Source organism: Etheostoma cragini, chromosome 3 (genome assembly GCF_013103735.1).
Source record: "Etheostoma cragini isolate CJK2018 chromosome 3, CSU_Ecrag_1.0, whole genome shotgun sequence".
Taxonomy (NCBI): domain Eukaryota; kingdom Metazoa; phylum Chordata; class Actinopteri; order Perciformes; family Percidae; genus Etheostoma; species Etheostoma cragini.
This window is the reverse complement of record NC_048409.1, coordinates 2,253,327-2,273,035: the sequence shown is the minus strand read 5'-3', so window position 1 is coordinate 2,273,035 and position 19,709 is coordinate 2,253,327. Positions and strand designations below refer to the sequence as shown.

Genomic DNA, 19,709 nt, shown 5'->3' with positions numbered 1-19,709 from the left:
GCTTTAGAAATAGCTCAATTGATGACTGAGTTTGTTAATGTTTAATACGTGCCTTGGATTGCAGATTGACTTAAAAGCAGATGATCTCTCATCTTCGCATCTGTGAAAGATCGCTAAAATATTCATTAAGTGTAAAAAGAGATTATATTGATTGATTATGCAGGAGTAATATGCTTTGGTTGAGGAAAAAAATGCCTGTCAGCTGTAGATACAGGATGTGGTCCAACGTGAAGAGCAAAGCCGTTTGTGTGTGTTTGATAATGAGCGCCTGTCAGCATTCGAGAATGAGTTTCCATTGTACAGGAGGTCTCAGAGGGCTCCAGTTCACAGTTCACACTGATGCTTTCATCTGTCTATCACAGACAAAGATTAGAAAATATCAAAAGGTCTCCGTGTCTCATCCTGTCGGGGCGTAACAGCAAAACTTCAGGGGTGACATGAGGATAGATGTTCAGTTCAGGGCTGAGTTTTTCTGACTCGTGAGATAAATTTTGGAATCAGACACACGATCCCGTCATCAACGCAGGGACCTTTTTTTCTCCTTCACACATGGGCTAAATTATGAATACGCTGTTATTTGTTTACTCTGTGTTGGACTGAGAGCTGTGCATTATTCATCTGCTCTGACAGGAGAGACAGCAGAGCAGGACGCAGGCATGGGAAAACATTCAAATGGAGTGCAGACTAACAAGGACGTTGCCAGGGACTTGAGCAGTCATGCACATGCGAACGCAATAATCGACTTTCTCTCAATGAGCTTGTTAGCAGTCAACTCTCTACAAGAAGATATGATCCACTCAAGAAAACAAGTCTTAATGATTTCCAAGATGAAATTGTGTTTCTTTTGAGGACAGTGGTCATGTGTCTGTGGGTCAGATTTACAGTCCTTGTTATGAGTACATCAGACAGACAGAGCTCCTAAAGCTAATTTGGTTTGTTCCTTTCTTTTTAGTCCTGAGAGATGATTTCCGGCAGGCCCCGAGCGATGTGGTGGTGGCTGCCGGTGAGCCTGCAGTGTTGGAGTGTGTGCCTCCACGTGGTCACCCTGAGCCAACCGTGTCCTGGAAACGCAACAACGTCCGAGTCGCCGCCAAGGATGAACGCATGTCTGTGAGTTCAACATGAACACTGAACAAGCACTGAGTCAAGCTCTCATTACAAATTAAATAGGAAAAACAAACACAGCTATTTAAAATATTCATCTCTCCATGTTTTACAGCCGACCTTCCGTCAAGTTTCAATCTAAATCTGGTGAACATTTTAATCACATTAATATCACATTTAATCACAATTAATTCCAATTTTGTGTGAATCTACAACTGAAACTAGTCCCCAAACTATTCATTATGCCCAGCTGTTTTTATTATTATTATTAATTAATCAGCCTTATTTTAATAAAAGTATGTCACGTTAGATTAACCTTCGATGTCTTCAGTAGGAACAAATGGCCTTGTTAATCGCAATTCATTATTTATTCGTCAAATAACGTTTCCATCAGCGTTTATCGCACAAGCCGTATATCTATCAAGATAAAATCACATGAGAACAAATTTCCTCTGAGTTGATATTCATGAGATTCCATCGAAATTTACTGTTTCAAAGTGGCATTTTTTATTCAATATCACTTAATTTGGATAAAAATGTGTGGATGGAAACATAGCTAGTGACAGGATAGGCACTGCTATTTTTTTGACAATAACAAAAATATATTCAATGTTTGTCACTATTTTTTGACGTTTTTAACACTACCTAGCACTACCTTTTAAACTTTAGTTTTACAGTTGTTTTGAAATTTATGGTCAATAAACCTCATTTATGAGAAATTATACCTAATGTTTGAGTAAGAAAAGCAAAAATTTGGACTTATTCAGACTAAAATTAAAGGAATGGATGTTGACGGATAATCACAGACTGGAATATGTCAACTTTTACTCAATACTATTTCCAAACCACTTACGTTTTTCCCTCCAACTGCTAAAAAATTGAAATTTATACTTGTCAAAGAGCGTTATTTGGAATCAGTCATGTTATTTCGGGTAGTTTAAAAGAACACTGATATAGGAAAACGGGTCAATTTGACCCGGAGACAACATGAGAGTTAAATAGCTTTATAGCAACTTGTTTGGCGATGGCTTGAATGTAACGAAAGTTCATTAATATCAAGATGTTATGCACTAAAGCTTTAAAGGCTGTGATGATAACAATGAGGGGTGTAAGTAAATAAAATGTATTTTTATAGCACTTATCACAGATAGACACAACGTGATTCAGAGGCCAAAAGAAATAATTCAGTAAAACAAATCATTAATCATAAAAAAAATATCCTAATAAAACACAAGCTTAACATACAGTACATAGTAATACAATCGAGAATGTGACCAAAAAAGCCTGACTAAAAAGATGCATCTTTAGCTACTTTTTAAAGATTTTGTGACTTTTGTCTTCACCCAGGACACCGTGGAGACTTGTCTCTTTAACTGTCCCTGTACTGTTTTTCAGATGCATGGGGGCAAACTGTTGATCTCTCACACCACGAAGAGCGACGCTGGCATGTATGTTTGCGTGGGCACTAATATGGTTGGAGAGAGGGACAGTGATCCTGCAGAGCTGGTGGTGTACGGTGAGTAAAGGGCTGTGCAGCAGCATTGGGTCTTTAAAGCAACACGAGCTGTTTGATGTCTCCTGTCTTCCTGCAGAGCGCCCTGTGTTGGTGCGGAGGCCGGTGAACCAGGTGGTCATGGAGGAAGAGACTGTCGACTTCCTGTGTGAGGTCCATGGAGATCCCCCTCCCACCGTCCGATGGCGGCGGGAGGAAGGGGAGCTCCCCCGCGGGCGGTGAGTGTGACGGACATGAGCACAGCCCAATAGAGAGTCAGACTTGTGCGTTTTATGAGGCTGAATAAGAAATACAGCTCTACGAAAGACGAGTCATGCATTGGATTATTAGAATGTGACCTAGAAAACACATGTGGAGTAATTGTTATTCATAGCTTTCTATCAGCCTGCTAATATAAACTCATAAATGGATCAGACCAAAGAGGATTCATTAGATGTATATTTAGCTGAGCCTATTACATAATTAAATTAAATTTAAATAAAATTCCTATAGATACTCTATAGAGCTCATCACTTATACAGCCAACACTTTGTTGAGCTGAGGTTATAAATTAGAGGCATTCTACACTTTAGTCCTTTAATAAATTAATGCAGATGATTTTGTCATGTTTTTTGCCTCCATGCTCTGCAACAGCTCTTTAATAATTTGTCCAATTATGTTGCCCAATGCCTAAGAATAATGATGGGACAATTAAATGTAAAGCAGGTAAACCAAGAAGTAGATTATTCTTAAAACGAATAGTTCAACATTTTGTGGGATAGCTTTTGTTTTTACTGTTAGCTGAGAAGATTGATACCTCTCTAATGTCTAATGTAAGGTGTATGTAGCTACAGATAGCAGTGTGTTAGCTTAGCACAGAGACTGAATACAAGGGGAAACAGCTAATGCTAGTTAATCAGCAGACTTTGTTACCTTTGGAAAGACTAATGCCACTATCTTAGGCTTAGCTAACTATCTTCTGGCTTCAACGTCATATTTATTCATACACACATGAGTTCTTTTTTCCACTTTAAAAACAGGTAATTGTGATGACCAACTCATGCAACTCATGACGGTTTATGATATATTATGTCTTTCATCTATTCCTTGTTATCGTTTATCTCGTATTTCTTTTATCTTTTGCTTTCATGGGTTATTATGAGTCTATGAAATTAAGTTGATTATACTGGTTTGATTCATTGTATCCCTTTGCATAATCAAAGACAGCTGAATTAGTTTTTTGTATTGTGCATTTGGCATTTCAATAATTCCATCTTAACTTCATATTTAAGCCAAAACGAAAACTGCAGTTTCCCCAGAATTAAGTGAAAAATCCTTTAATGGATTTAGCTGATCTTACTTGTGTTGAAATGATTTTCTGCTGTTCTAAGACTTTTCCAGGAACTAGTGACATTAGCTGCCGCAGATAAGGCTCATTGTTCCAGTCGTTTCAGGATGTTACTTGATTTGAAAAAAAACCTCCTTCCAGGTTGATTGACAAGAAATAAATAACCTTATCTCGTTCTGCTGGCAGATTTTTTCACTTTCTGTAAATTAGTATGCTAATTTTCTTTTGGCTATGCTTCTCTGTTAGATCTTACATTATCTCTTTTTCTCACTCCCAGGTTTGAAATCCGCAACGGCAACAGCCTCCATTTGTTCCGTGTGAAAGAGCAGGATGAAGGGACGTACACCTGCACATCTGAGAACAGTGTGGGCAAGACCGAGGCCTCGGCCATGTTGCAGGTCCACGGTAAGAAACACATCATGCATATTGTATATGCGCACACTTAGACTTACTCAGGCATTCATAAAACCCCTCATGTTTATGTATACACGAACAAGGCAAAAGAATCATCCAAAAGCCGGTTCCCATTGCTTGTCCAATACTGTGTTTATATCCCTGTCCAGCGGTGGTGCCAGGAGCTTATGCTAAACCGTATGGATTACGCCCTTTGACAGATGTTTGGTAGATGTGTGCTTTAACTCAGTGCCAGAGCACTCCCAGTATTAATAAGACATGACTTCCTCACTCTCGCCTCCTCACTCGCTGCGTGTCTTGGTTTAAATAGTCTCGAACAACTTCATCCACTAATGCTTTTATCAGTGCAAATGAAATCCAAACCGAGCGGTTTTCCATTCACTCTGCGTTTTTTGTGTTTCTTTTGGCTCGTTCCCATGCTTAGGCTGCTTTTGTTTTGTAGCTGAGCATTTCATCCATCTCATTAATTTTCCATTTCTCTCCATCATGTTTCAAACCCTCTCATCATTCCAGTTGGCCCATTCCGTAAGTTCACCTTCCATCTAATTCTTCTCTAACAAAAGGCATTTTGTTTTATGCTAATTTGTTTTTGAAGCGGTGCTCTTTTCTGTATGCCATTTTAATATTCTTTTTCAAATCGACAAGCAATGCCTAATGGTGTAAATAAGTTCCTCCATTAGGCTCTGAGTGAGTGCAGCCAGGCATTAGGTAAGCCTCAGACACAGTGAATTAATGTACAACAGATTAAGGACTCCTATCAAAACACACATCTGCTGTGCAGAGATGAGTGTGTCAAGATAGTGTGACACCATGTAAATCCCTCTCTTTTTTGCAGCTACCAACTGTAGCTGCAAGGTTTTTAATTACAACTCAGTGGAAGTCTTGGTCTTCATTTGGAAACGAGAACATGATTTGACCTCAGGTTACATTGCTGACAAAAAAAACAACTACTGTTGTATTACTATTAAGGATTTTGGGTGAATACACACACCCTTTTACATACTTAATAATAATAGAGTTAATATTAAAGGGGTACTCCAGTCATTTAGACCTAACATTAGGGGAATTATATGAAACAGAGTAAAAAGATTTAAAAAAATGTCAAAATCAATGCATGAAAAGAGATCCTGAGTTGTAGTCCCTTTGAGTCCTGAGTCCAAGGAGTCCTGAGTTGTTCTCCCTTGAAGCTCTAAAAACAACTCTATCCTGCATTTCCCATAATGATTTTTTTCATTACATCTTTCATGACCAGTAATCAACCACAGATTTCTTCCATGCCCCTTTGTTTGATTCTCAAATTTACAATTTACATTTTTGGTGTCAAGCTCAGCTCAAAAAACAACCCGGATTATGTCACAGTGATGTCATCTGAGTTGTTTTTGAGTGAGTATTTGTATTTGTTATTTTCTCTGATTTGAAAAAACCCTAACCCTCATACTGCTTCTGACTGGCTAGTAGTCTTTAAATGTGCAGAATATGAGCACTTTAAAATTCAAAGAGCAATTTGTTTTTATTTTGTATTTTGGCAGAACGTTAAGCGGCAGAAAGGCAGAAATTAGTACATTTTGTTTGTTTTTTATTATCCAGTATTCGATAAAGTTATTATAAATTGCAGATAAAATGCATATTTTCCTCCTAACGTTCAGCCCTAATAAATACCCTAGTGTCAGATGCTTTTTCACCTTCGTTCAACTAGTTTATTGCTGAACCCATCCATCACATCCTGCACCCCCCTCCACCACATCTAAATTGTCAACCTGTGGAAAACCCTGAATCTTCATTTAATCGTGTATGATACTAACCAATCAGATTTGATTAAAGACATTACAGCATCTCAAGACAAGAAGATTCACAAATACAAATACACTTTAATGTTAATGAAAATGGGAGGAATAGTCAGTGTTTGGAAACATGCTCTCAGTGAGAACACTACGACACACACACAGATGACTCACATACCTAATTTTTGAGCCAAATATGTGTTTGCATGCTCTCCTGTGTGTGTGTGTGTGTGTGCATATGTGCTCACAGATTTAAAGTGAAGATGAATCCTGGCTAGAGAAGCTTCTCATCCTACGGGAAGCGTGAGCCAATTATTCAGAGGGGAGGTAGAAGGCGGTGGTCAGTCCACAGAGGATGGGATGATATGGCTAACGCAATGATCTGATCCGAGCTGGAAATTGGCAGCTCTGCCCAGACCTTTCCCAAAATAACCGAGTAAATGTCATCGGAACGCCGCTGCTGAGCGTTGCGATTATTTGTTATTTTCAGAGGACACAGAGGTGATGTCTCTCATCAAAGATGAGAAGGCAATGACAGTGTAGTGATGCATCAAAAGCTCCGAAGGTTAAAGAGGCAACTCTTAAATCTTTACTTGTTAAGGGCTGATGAGTACTTTATTAGTACAGATCAGGCTTCCAAGAAGTGGTGAAAGTAACTGAGTACAGTATATTTACTCTAAGCTGTTGATCAATCAATGCCTTTACATGCATGTGTTACTTACCGAGTTACTTTTAAGATTAACGTTTTAAATCAAACGCATGTGTATTTTACTGTAGCATCACAGTAGCAATTGTATTTTTTTACATATTTACACAAGAAGCAGATACACAGTGTTTGCAACATCAGAGGAGGCTTTTGGTTTTAAAGGATACACACATATGCTAAAATAATCAAATATCACAAATGTATCTAAAAATGATGTTATGAGTTTATAAAATTGACGTTTCCAACACTACGTAACACTAAATTATTAACTTCGGTTTTACAGTTATTTTCAAATTTATGGTCAATAAACCTCATTTATAGGAGGAAATATATAGGAAATTATACCGAATGTTTGAGTTAGAAAAGCAGAAATTAGGTATTAATTTTGATAATAATAAAAAGTATTAATCAAATATTTAGACTAAAATTAAAGGAATGGATGTTGATGGATAATCATAGACTGGAATATGGCAACTTTTACTCAATAGTATTTCAAAACCACTTCAATTTTTTTCAAATGCTATAAAATTGACACCCAAAAACTCCCCCATCTCAAAGAGCGTTGTGTGGAATCAATCATGCTATTTTGGGTGTTTACATTTGGGTAGTTTATAAAGAACACGTATATAAAAAAACGGGTCAATTTGACCCGAGGACAACCTGAGGGTTAAGAAAAAGGAAATTATACATCTTTCAACCCTGGTCAGGAGATCAGGTGCACAGTGGAAATACAGAGCAAATGCAGTGGAAAGAGTACAGCTTTTAATGGGTGGCCACACTTCTTTCCTCCTCCAGTACCACCTCAGATTGCCACAAAGCCCCGAGACCAGATTGCCAGCCAGGGGAGGAGCATCACATTCCAATGTGGCACCACAGGAAACCCCCCACCTGCCATCTTCTGGCAGAAAGAGGGCAGCCAGGTAAGAGACTGGAGCTGGGAGCAAGACATCCTCTAACGCTGAATGCTGCAGCAACATCTGCTACGCTAAATCCGGTGTTTGAATCTCTGGATGAGAACGTATTGATGATGGCTGTTTGGTTATATTTGTAAACCTTACTCATACTGTATCATATCCACAAGCAGAATTTTCACACCTTCTTTGTTTTAAAGGCGAGGACAACTCACCGCAACAATCCGATTTATTCATACTTTTTCCTCACACGTTTTTTAAGACTCTCACACTTATTAACACACATTTTTCAAATTTGGCCCTGAAATATGACTAGAGACAAAGTGTTGGAAGGCATTGTGGTATTGCGTTGGCGAGAATGTTTCTCCTGCTTGCAGCCACAGTGTAAGAGGGTCGTGATGAAGAGGGGGTGGGGGTAGAAAAGAAGAAGGAGAGGTGGTAGGATGGAAACCAGGTGTGAAAACTGCGTCTTCAGGACAAATCTGTAGACAGACACTGTTCTCTTTCCACATTGTACACAGCCATAAATACCTTGTTGCTCAACAGAAACTGGGATCAGTGACTTGGAGGAGAGGCTTCAGATGATTTTAGAGGTTTGTCAGAGAGCAAACAGGAAGTTGAGCCACAGAGTTTGTGAATATGCTTCCGTCTGCAGGATGGCTAGGGCATGGCTTGGCTGCTTGTAGAGCTTTTTGCTGTATTTGGGGGATTATCTGTAGCCTTATAACCTTAGTCCCTCCACCCAAGTCTAAGCCTCTTAGAGGAATGAAATGGATGGCTGAATGGATTGATGTGGATCCCTTCCCCCTTGTTCACATCCATCTCACTTGCAGAGAAACAGAATGGGACAGCTATAAAACGTCTGTTAACGGGCATCATCCCCAAAACACCTGTAGCCCACTCACTCATTTCTAATTGGTTACAAGATTATTATGTGCCCCTTTAAAGCTGATGGATCCGTTGCATGGGAAATGAATTGGTGAGTGGTACCCAAATGTGAAATTAGGATGTGTCAACGGTAGCCAACAAACACGGGCATGTGAATAGGGTGCAGAGTTGCCTAGCGTCCCTGTGTCCATGTTGGGACACCACTCGCTGCTGTTAGCCATATCCAGACACTTCCAGTCTTTTCGCGCATCTTTCCAATTCCAATAGTCACAAACAGACTTAATCCATACCCATCTAACAATCTATCTAGTTTCTCATATATGTACATGGACATTTACATGTCTAATTAATATATTAAAGTGAAAATATTTTTACTGTACTGGAAATCAAGGAGGTTTTATTGCATAATTCAGACTTATTAATTCATGTCATTTTATTGTGAAGGACAGAAGTACGATCCCAGTAGTTTTGACAGCGGTGATTTGACTTAATACCCCCCAAAAAAACAGCAGCGCCCAGTGTTAACAGCAAGGAGACAGGGGTGTCCGCTAAAGGTGAAGTCTAGCGCATGGCTAATTCACTGACGTCTCCATATTTTAGCCGGCTCTTGTAAAGTAAAAGCTATTTTGGCACATGAATGACATTACTATCACACCTGAATAAACATTAAACCCACATTGATTGAATGTCATACAATGTGGTTTAGGCAATTTAACCCTTTAAAATGTCCTTATGACCCAAAAGAAACTGGAAAATTCATACTTAAAAATACAACCAGGGTTTTTAATACTCAGTTTGTGGTAACACAAACAGGGTGCTACACAACAATCTCCCAGTTTGTTTCAGCCACGCTAGTGGTGACATCGATCCGTTGGTCCACCATTTTTTATTTCACTATTTCATGCCATTTTAAAGATTTAATAGACTCAATGCATTTGCTTTTTAATGTTCTCTGTCTATCTCTGTGTGTTTAGATGTTGTTGTTCCCCGGCCAGCCCCCGTTGCAGTCTGGCCGGTACTCCGTCTCCATGAGCGGAGACCTGACCATCACTGACGTCCACCCCGAGGACTCTGGTTTCTACATCTGCCAGGCCATCAGTGTAGCCGGAAGTGTGTTGACCAAGGCGCTGCTGGAGGTGGAGGGAGGTGAGACTTCAGTCCACACACTAACGTTTGAGATTTATTCTTTATTCTCTACTCAGCTAATGGGAAGAAAGCATATTAATTACTAAGTAGGTGCATAACAATATGACTCATAAAGACCAGGAAGGAACATAGTTAGAGACCCCATGCTGGATGAGCAATGCATTTTAGGTTTAATGTTCTTTCTCAGGCTGCTTGTAAAGTGCTTGTTTTTATCTTTACGCGGCATATTATGTTTCACCTACTCAGCATCTGAAGTACTCACCATTTAACTTTATAATCTTATTTTTAATAGGCCTTTTGTATGCCCTACAAATATGCTTTTCACCAATTTTCTTCACCAAATATTACTTTGCAAAACAGGTGCATGTTTAAAGTCTATTTCTTTTTTTTTGGTCTTTCCTATTATCATTTCATGTACAGTATGTTGCATGTATGTATATTGTATCCTAGTATTTCATTTATATTGATATTCTGTGCCGTGTGACTGATTTTGTTGCTGCAACACTGTAATTTCCCATTTTATTGGGATCAATGAATCTATCTATCTATCTATCTATCTATCTATCTATCTATCTATCTATCTATCTACCTATCTATCTATCTATCTATCTAACAGCAGTTACCAACAAAGTGACACAAAGCAGTATTCAGTTCCCGATTTTTCCAAAGATTTATGAGAGATACACAAGAAAACCTTCATTTTCTAAAAATGTATCTACTCTTACTTCGATGACATGAGAGTAGATAGATAGAAAGAGGCACCAGAGGAAAGGAGAAATTTAACTCAAGGTGGGTTTATGCAAATAAATCTTCAGGAAAGAAAACAGTTTATGATACCAATTAAAGCAGATGAGAGAGGCTTTACAGAATGGTATGTAACAGATTCACAACAATCAAATCGGAAGACAGACATAATATTCTGCCCATTCTCCCCTCAAACTGGTAGGTCCTTCAGGTCGTGTGCCGCCGATTATTCGCCAAGGACCGGCCAATCAGACTGTATCTCGGGGTGCGACGGCGCAGCTGCACTGCCGTGTAATCGGAGGACCCTCAGTGAAGATTTCATGGGAGAAGGATGGAGAGAGACTTCTGGGAAATAAACCTCGACTGACCTTGATGGAGAATGGCAGTTTGCAAATCACAGACATAAAGGTGTGTGTGTGTGTGTGTGTGTGTGTGTGTGTGTGTGTGTGTGTGTGTGTGTGTCATTTATTAGAAAGGGTGTGAAAAGGATGAGCTTTGCTGACAAACCAAAGGAAAAACTCACTGTGTGACTGCACACAACAGTATGAAAACTTCCTGTCTGATCTTTTTCACTTTCTCTGCAGCCTACATTGCAACATGCTTTTTTTTCCCTTTTGCATTATTAATTTTATTTTCGTTTGTAAAATTAAGGTGAGATTAAGTTTCAAAGACCAATCTCTCTGAGGGAGAGCATATCTCTGCAGTGCAGTTATGTGCTCATCCGGTGTGTAATTGTAATGTTAATGAAGGTGCTTGTTTGTAAATGTTAATGTGTTCTACTTTGATGGAAGAGCAGTCGGGAGCCCCTTTGTGCTTTAACCCCTCCTGGAGGTCAGCGAGTGCACGCAGGACGGAGCGAAAGCAGCATCGTTTTCATTAATTGACTGCCGATAGATGATTAATCATCTGACCGGCTTTTAATTAAATCTCCTGCTCCGACTACGCTTCTCCACTTCCTCCCACTTCCTCTTTCATCCTCTTTCCCCCACTGGTGCTGAGCAGACTTGGAGCATTAAGGTTTGGTCCAATGCACCACTGAGGCTGGGGAAATCTGCCATGCCAATGGACTCAATGGAACAGAAGAGATGCATTAGTGTGGCATCAAGGGAATAACAAGGGGAAAAAAGACGAGGGGAAATGTAGATGACAAGTTAGGAACTAAAAATATTTACCCTGCTGATGCCTACCCACCATCAATATTTTAGCAGCAGTTGAAGTCATCTAAAGGAGTTCACCTGCCCACACGCTGTGCTGTCTGTCAGCCAGAGGTCAGCACTGCGGTGGATGATCTCATACGGGCTGATGACGGTTCCAGCAGACTGGCTCTCATCCAGGACAGGGCTGGAGCCAACGCTAGGAGTGTCAGTGAAGCATGAAGGCATATACTGTACAGGGTATAATGTAAAGGGGAGGCCAGGTCCAGTACAGTTTGGTGTGGGGCCTCAGGGTTTGTAGAAATGGAGCTTTGAGAGCTTAAGTAAAAGTAATAATACCACACTGTAAAAACACTCTGTTACAAGTCCTGCATTGAAAATGTTACTTAAGTAAAAGCATGTGAGCATCATTAGGAAAATGTACTAAAAGTATTAAAAGTACTACATTTTTCCTCACATTTTAGAATCTGAATCAATCAACAAGTGTTGGATCAGTTAATCATTTCAGCTGTACTTGTAGGCCTATATAGCTTTGAGTAGTTTAATGTATAACAAAACATCATAATTGATAGAATGTGTGTTTGCGTGCAAAGAAATCATATTTGTGGAGTAAAAAGTACAATATTTCCCTCTGAAGTGTAGTGGAGTAATAGTAGAAAGTAGCATAAAAAGGAAATACTCAAGTAAGATAAAAGTACTTCAGATTTGTACTTAAGTACAGTACTTACATTGTACCACTGAATGAGTGCAGGCAAGCGTGGATTACATTTGAATTAATGAATGATGGAAAAACAGTGGTTGTAGAAGTATTCATATCTTTTATAAAAAACAGAATTATGACCCGACTCTGCAGTCATCGTCCCCCCCGTCCCCAGCTTGACAGAGCGTTTTAGTGTCTGTCAGTTTATTGCTTAGGTTTCATTACTTTAATGTGCTGGGTTTGACTTTCACTGCTCTCAGCAGCATGAAGCAGCGGTTTTCAATGTAAAAGCAGACAGACAAAGTTAGAGACTAGCTGGTGAACACGATGGAGCATTTAGCAGCTAAATATAGCCAGATATTTCCTTCAGGAGTTGGCGGAGACCAAAAACTGAGCTAAAAGTGAATGAATGCTAACGTTGCTTTTTGACTGATGGATGTTTATGTAAGGAACACAATTTATTTCCAATAATAAATGAATGATGAAAGAATAATGATTTGGGTTCAACCAGAGCATTTCCTTTTGGAAATTCATATTTTCTCAATAATTACATGATTACTTGATGAAAACTTCTTGGATTGGAAGTTAGAATGAAATGATTTGGAATTTACCGACTTGTATAAAGCTGTAAAGTACAGAAACTAGTAATTGTACATGTAAGCTGAACATAGTTAAGTAAAAACATGCTGTATTTACTAGCATAATGTGGAAGTGCTTCAAATTCTATGTACAAGAAGCACAATATTTACAGACAGATTGAGACTAGGATGACTTTTGATGACTGTAGGTGTTCTTGATCCATACATTCTTTCAGTCATTTAAAACAATCTAATCCATCCTTCAAAAATGAATAACTGCTGGCAGCATTTGTTCTCTCTCCTGTTTTCTGGGTGTCTGTCTCAAATGTTAACTGCTGTTCAACAGGATGCAGACTCGGGGATGTACACATGCGTGGTTTTCAGCGCCACAGGGGAGACGAGCTGGAGCGGGATGCTGACTGTCAGAGGTACTCCCCCCTAAACTCTCCACACTCAGTCTCTCTGATACACTTTACACTCTGTCGCTCTCACACACCTCTATACTCAAGAAACTACTGCCTGTGTTCTTCATAAGAGCAAAGTCTGTAGCCATAACAGGACAAAATCCCTCTCCGGTTTCAGCCGAAATGTTGAAGAGAAGCAATCTCTGGTTTGTGTGACAGGGGATGGAGTTTCTTCTGCATCCAGAGCTTCTGAGTTTATTCAGCTTCCGGGGCCGCCGCAGAAGCCTGTAGTGACAGAGGTGACCAAAAACACTGTCACCCTCACGTGGCTGTCCAACCCTCATGAAGGAGGGGCCGCCGTCACCTCCTACATCATCGAGGCCTTCAGGTACACAACGACGCACTGATACAGGAACACCTCAATGTTTTTTTACATTGTACAATTTACATTGAACGGTCTTTAAAAAACCTTTTGGGGTTCGCAAAGTCAGATCAGGCATCACATTGTAAACTGAAAAGCCTTATCTTTTAAAATATATCATTAAAAGCATAAAAAATATGTTTTCTTGATTGTAGTCTTGTTAACTTGATGTTTCTGGGAAATATGCATATTTGCTTTCTTGCTGACAGATAAAAAGATTGATACCACTTTCATATGCTAAGTGTGTTCAATATGAAACTACTGCAGCTCGTTAGCTTAGCTAAGCAAGAAGACTGAAAAACACTTTTAAAACTCACAAATGAACATGTTTTAACTCGTTTGTTGAATCCGTCCAAACAGAGCTAGTATCTGTAGCTTTTATACTGTATGCACACTTTTTATTTAGTTAGTGGGCCTATTCAGATTTTTCACACATAATGAGGTCTTCTTCATTTCGAGTTATTAGAGCTGGGGAATGACTCATCTCTGCCTGAGGGAGAGACAGTTCTGTTAAGCAACGTCCAGAAGTGAAACCTTGACACTCATTGCATCAGTATTTAGCCGTGGCAATCCCGTGGAGAGCCATAGCAGTTCTAACAACCAACTAGAGGCTTTAGTGAGACAGACACTGAGTGAAAGAAGAGACAATTACTGCAGCGGGCAGCTCGGCAGCTCTGTCCTGTCCTGGGGCGAAGGAAGGAGGGGATGCTAGCCCAGTTGGAGAGTCCACTCATTACAGAAGTAGGAGAGAGGGCACAGGCCAAGTGTCCAGAAACAAACACACGCAAAAGTCCAGCTCACTGTTGTAGACTTGCATGCAGAGCCAATGATGAAGATCCACTCACTGGTGCACGCTCCACCACCACCACCAAAGTAAAGGAAGTAAGGAAGAGCAAACCAATATGTTTCTGTTATATCTACCACTTGTGTAATGTATACAGTTCATAACACTTTTGTTTCTATTTTTAATTTAAAAGAGAAGATATACTGAAGGAGGATTTATGTAAAAGCAGCCACTGTTTCCACTCCAAATCATTTACAGATGCAGCTTTTAAAGGAAACTGGACAAATCTATTGAAATGGTAAAGCTGTTACTTTGGAGAACATTTGGTGAGAAGGGAAAAAACGACGACAGGTAAACGTTGTGGCCTGCTTGTTGTAATTACCTTGCTATTTTCCTCTCCAAAGAGTTGAAGGAAAAGTTAAATTGTGCTCAAGCTGTCTGATAGTCCCCCGTCCCTGCACAGCATCAGGCTGTCATCTCCTTGCAGGACCCAGTCAGAAGCTGACGTTACAACCGGCACAATAACCATAAGGAAAAAAACACTTGTCATTGGAGTTGTCTGCCAGCTGAGACCAGCCATGTGTTTTAGACAACTAGAATCTCATAGATCCGAGACTTAGCTGATTTATTCAAGATTCAAGTTTTAATCACCCAATAACGGCTGTGAGCCATGGCTGTGCCAACCGATGATTGTAGTTAGATTGCTTTGCATTTTCTCACACTGTCCTGTATTTAAAAGAATTAATTTTGACATTCTTGTGCATTTTGTGCGAGTTAGATGAAAGTCTAAGACTGGTATCGGTCTTCTCATCGAACTCGAAAGCAAATAAAGGAATTAACTGTATTTCCCAATATGTCAAACTATTGCTTTAGGACACCAACTAATAAGCTGTTAATTGAAAAGTAAAATGATAATACGGTAATTATCCCAAATGAACCCAAATGCAGACAACAAAGACCAGAATGATAGTGTTACAGGTTTAACCCAGTGTCCAATCGACATCGATGTGGACTAGACAAATTTGGACAACTAAAACAACAATACAGTTACATGAGGACAAAGACATTTATACAAGACATCAGCTGGGCTAATGGGACAAATATAGACGGAGGAGAAGGAGCTGTTTGGCCTTTTTGAAATATGTGATGGATGACAGTGTTCTTATGTGATTCAGAATGTAATTCCAAATCTTGGTTAATGTATAGAAAAAATATTATATTGTCATAGATATACCATGATCACAAGACAGAGAGATTTTAAGAAATCTTTTAACCCTTGTGTTGTCCTTGGGTCAAACTGACCCATTTCAAAGGGTTTTATACCAGAAATATGGATTTCTTTCAACCAAATTGCCCCAAAAAACATGTATGATTCCATACAACGTTACTTTCATTGAATTTCTTGGGTGTTTTTTTTTATCTTATAGAATTAGATTTTTTTTTTAATGGATTCAAAACAGTTTCCGGACTAAACTCTGACATGTACCCATTTGTGATCCACTCAAAATCCTCTAATCTTAACTATTAGTCAAAATAATTCATAATTTCGGCAATAAGCGGCAAGGGCATTTTAAAAAGTGACAAATAAATCAGAAAAAAACGACAAAAGTGTTGTAAAAGCACATATTAATTTTGACCTGGAATTTTGACCTGGAATGACAAGTTCATGGTTAACGGGAAAACAACACAAGGGTTAATTGTATTGTTTCTTTCCCTTCAGCCAATCAGTGGGCAGCACCTGGCAAACGGTGGCGGACCACGTGAACCATGAGAGGCACACAGTGGTCGGACTCTTCCCCAACACGGTTTATCTCTTCATCGTCCGAGCCGTCAACTCCTACGGCCTCAGTGACCCCAGCCCCATCTCCGAGCCTGTCAGGACGCAGGGTCCGTTACATTAAACAAAAACTCATCTTTTTCTGATTATACTCTTGCACAAAAGTCTGTACAATCTTTATATTAGTTTATAGTTTTGAAGAAAGACATTAGAGATACTGAGGCTGGCACCAAGATAATGAGGTTTCTTAAAAAAAAAATGCTTTTCATGTGCAGTCTAAAAACTAATTTGCTTTCCCAGTGTGATTCTCTTTTGCCTTGAGCGCTGCTGAATTTCATCAAAAAAGCGTTGCTGTATTTCTTTTTGCTGAATAATTGCTATCCGGCTGTTTATGTGGCTTGGATTGACTGGATTTCTTTGTTGTGTCAGATGGAAGTCCTACAGAACAAGGTGTGGACCACAGACAGGTGCAGAGGGAGTTAGGGGAGGTGTCTGTCTACCTGCAGAAGCCTGTGGTTCTGTCTCCTACCAGCGCCAGGATTTCGTGGACTGTGAGTTGAATACTTGGCTCATTAAAAAGTTCCCCAATGTCATCTTGCAGTGAGGAGGGCATGCTTTTTTCCAAGAATTTACCTCAAACCCACCAAACATTACGTGACACAAACACATTAATTTGAAGTACAGACGCAGCTGGTTCTGCTTGTCGTTACTGATGTAAACTCAGTTTCATCTTCTTCTTGTCTTGCCAACTTTTCTCAGGTCGCCTTTCAGTCCCGGTACGTGCAGGGTTATCGTGTATTTTACCGGACTATCGGCAGCTCCTGGTTGGTCCAGGATGTGGAGGCCACGTCTGACCACAGCATCATCTTGGTAGATCTGCACAGCAGCACGGAATATGAGATCAAGATTCGCCCTTACTTCAATGAGTTACAGGGACATGACAGCCTCATGGTCCTGCTGCGTACGCCTGAGGAGGGTAAGAAATGCGTATCAATAACTTTGTCAATAGCATAGAACTGAAATTATCATCTGAAGCTCAGGCATTATTAGAATAGCTGTTGGTACGATTGTCCCGTAAAGGAATTCATTCAGAGTTGGTAACTTGATGGTCCAAATGTCAAATTCTCATTCATTTCTAAAAGTTTTCCTTGAAATAACTATGCAATTTGGAAAGTAATACAGAGACAGTGTTCAGTTGCTACACTTTAAATTTGTTCATTTGCAAATGTAAATGGAAACAAATCTGTGCACAGCAGGTCTGCTGAAGACACAAATGTGCCAGACATCGAGAATAACGTTTCCAATAATGAATAAACAAAATAAATAAATTATTACAGAGTATTTAATTGGGTTTAAACAGAGCCTTTCTTTCAACGACAGTCCTATTTCCCCCCGAATAAAAACCTCAAATTATACAGTTGTTTTTTTCCCCAGAGAAACCACTTGGACATTAGCGCTACCATAACACTGATATCAGTTAATAATAATAGAAATGTATTTTTCCTCTTCTTATCTCTGTCTGCAGTTTTGAGTGCACCCCCACAGGCTGTATCAGTGGTTCAGCTCACCAACAGCTCCAGTATCAGTGTGTCCTGGGAGCCTCCGACTCATAATACTCAGAGCGGCATCATTCGAGAGTACAAGGTGAGACCTTCGCCCTGACATTTCCTTCTTATTTCGAGGAGTTGTTCCTTGAATAATACCATCGTGACCTTATATATATATATATATATATATATATATATATATATCGTATCATGACTAGACCCGACTCCTGAGACAACATCCGACTGTCTGTCTTCTTCTCTGATGTTTATTTCTTCTTGTAAGCCGGTCAATCGGTAATCTACTGAATATCCACGACGTTCCACTCCCAGGATTGCTCCGCTGCTGCCGGAAATTCCACCGGATGTCATTCTTTTTGGCCGGATGTCCGTAATCTTCCATTTTATTTGTGATGGAATTTTAAACTCCGGCCGATTTACGAGGGCTATGATTAACTGCTCCTCAGATCTCTGAAGGGTAAATCTAGTGTTGACGAACTGACCAAAGAGCCAGTTAATTAAGTTGTGTCATTGAACCGGGAGAATTGTTAGGTTCAAAACCCCAAGTCTAAATTGCGGAGTTGTCCCACAAGAATCAAGTGCCACACGTCAGTCAATGAACCGACTCACTTCTGTGTTTCTACCTCATTCGTGCCGGCAGCGCTTCGCTCGAGCTGAGTATATACTCTGTCACTACCCAATGTGAGGAGAGTGCAGATTTGAGTCGCGCATGCTCAGATGTGAAGGGTTTGCGGAATAACATGTCCTACTGGATGAGAGTCGAGTCGGATCGGCAATGGTCGAGTCCAGATGTTAGTCGTGCATGCTCAGATTTGAACGGTTCATGGCTGTCATACTGACGGTGAAATCCGTGAAATAAAAAACCTTTTCTCATTACAAACAACAACAGAAGAAGGGAATCATTTCAAAAGTGTTTTAGCTATCTATGATTGTTTGGTTTCTAACGTTAGCTCAAAACGGCTTTCAACTGACAGGCGTGTTGTGTTTGATGCTAACTTGTAGCCGGCAGTGAATAAACTTGGTTAATTAGGTCAATTTTTACTGTATTGATATTGCAGAAGTCTCTTGTTGTGTGTAGCTGGCCTTCTTCTGCTACAGTGTGTGTAGTAATCTAGCTCATTAGCGCCACCACTGGAGAGGTAGTGGAATCAATCAGGAAATGGGTTACCTTGAGCAGATTGGACCGAAAGAAGAGATTGGACCACGAGAGTTGTTGAAGAGTTGTTGGTTGAGAGCTACTCTGTTTGACTGTTCTCTGTGACTGTTGACTCAATTACTGAATGCCTCCCCCCCACAAAGGAACAAATTGTATATTTGTACGTGCTCATTACTTACTGTTGTCCAAATTTGTTGTTTAGACACAGAAAAACACTCATTTTTAATTAGCAATTAGTAATTACTCATGCCTCCAATCTTCTGCCAGTGAATGCGCTGCTGTAGAGCCTCAATTTTGTCATCAGATTGAAAACTGACTGTCCCTGTCATCTGTTTGCTGTGTGAAAAAAACAGTTCTGACTATCTGTCTCTTAGTAGGAGCACAACACTGATTACTAATCAACAGGCTGCTATTCGAGAAAGAAATGGAGGAACATGCAGTTCTATTGTTTAGATTTGTTCTTCCCATCTGCGTCTACATGTAGAAAGTAAGTGAGAAAACCGCGCGTGTCTGATCATGAAAAACCAGATCCTTTTTGTGTGCGGGGGCTGATCAGCCGAAGGCAAAGATCCTACTTAATCCCCTTAAACATTTCATTTGCTGAAACCTGCACACGGTGTTTTGTGTAAGCTTCCC

The 19,709-nt window shown here is 39.8% G+C and overlaps 1 protein-coding gene across 4 annotated transcripts in view; it reads left to right on the top strand.

Moving 5' to 3' along the window:
* Nucleotides 1-19,709, top strand: part of zgc:77784 (uncharacterized protein LOC402947 homolog) — a 52,742-nt gene that overhangs the window by 22,584 nt on the left and 10,449 nt on the right. For 3 of the 4 annotated variants that reach the window (XM_034867294.1, XM_034867296.1, XM_034867293.1), the window contains exons 3-16: nt 953-1,110; nt 2,500-2,620; nt 2,697-2,835; nt 4,222-4,349; nt 4,872-4,883; nt 7,641-7,765; nt 9,619-9,790; nt 10,737-10,942; nt 13,313-13,394; nt 13,590-13,758; nt 16,296-16,462; nt 16,782-16,903; nt 17,112-17,328; nt 17,878-17,996. In XM_034867294.1, the coding sequence (XP_034723185.1) occupies nt 953-1,110; nt 2,500-2,620; nt 2,697-2,835; nt 4,222-4,349; nt 4,872-4,883; nt 7,641-7,765; nt 9,619-9,790; nt 10,737-10,942; nt 13,313-13,394; nt 13,590-13,758; nt 16,296-16,462; nt 16,782-16,903; nt 17,112-17,328; nt 17,878-17,996 (1,937 nt within the window). The remainder of the gene's footprint in view (nt 1-952; nt 1,111-2,499; nt 2,621-2,696; nt 2,836-4,221; nt 4,350-4,871; nt 4,884-7,640; nt 7,766-9,618; nt 9,791-10,736; nt 10,943-13,312; nt 13,395-13,589; nt 13,759-16,295; nt 16,463-16,781; nt 16,904-17,111; nt 17,329-17,877; nt 17,997-19,709) is intronic. The other variant, XM_034867295.1, reaches the window with a different exon arrangement.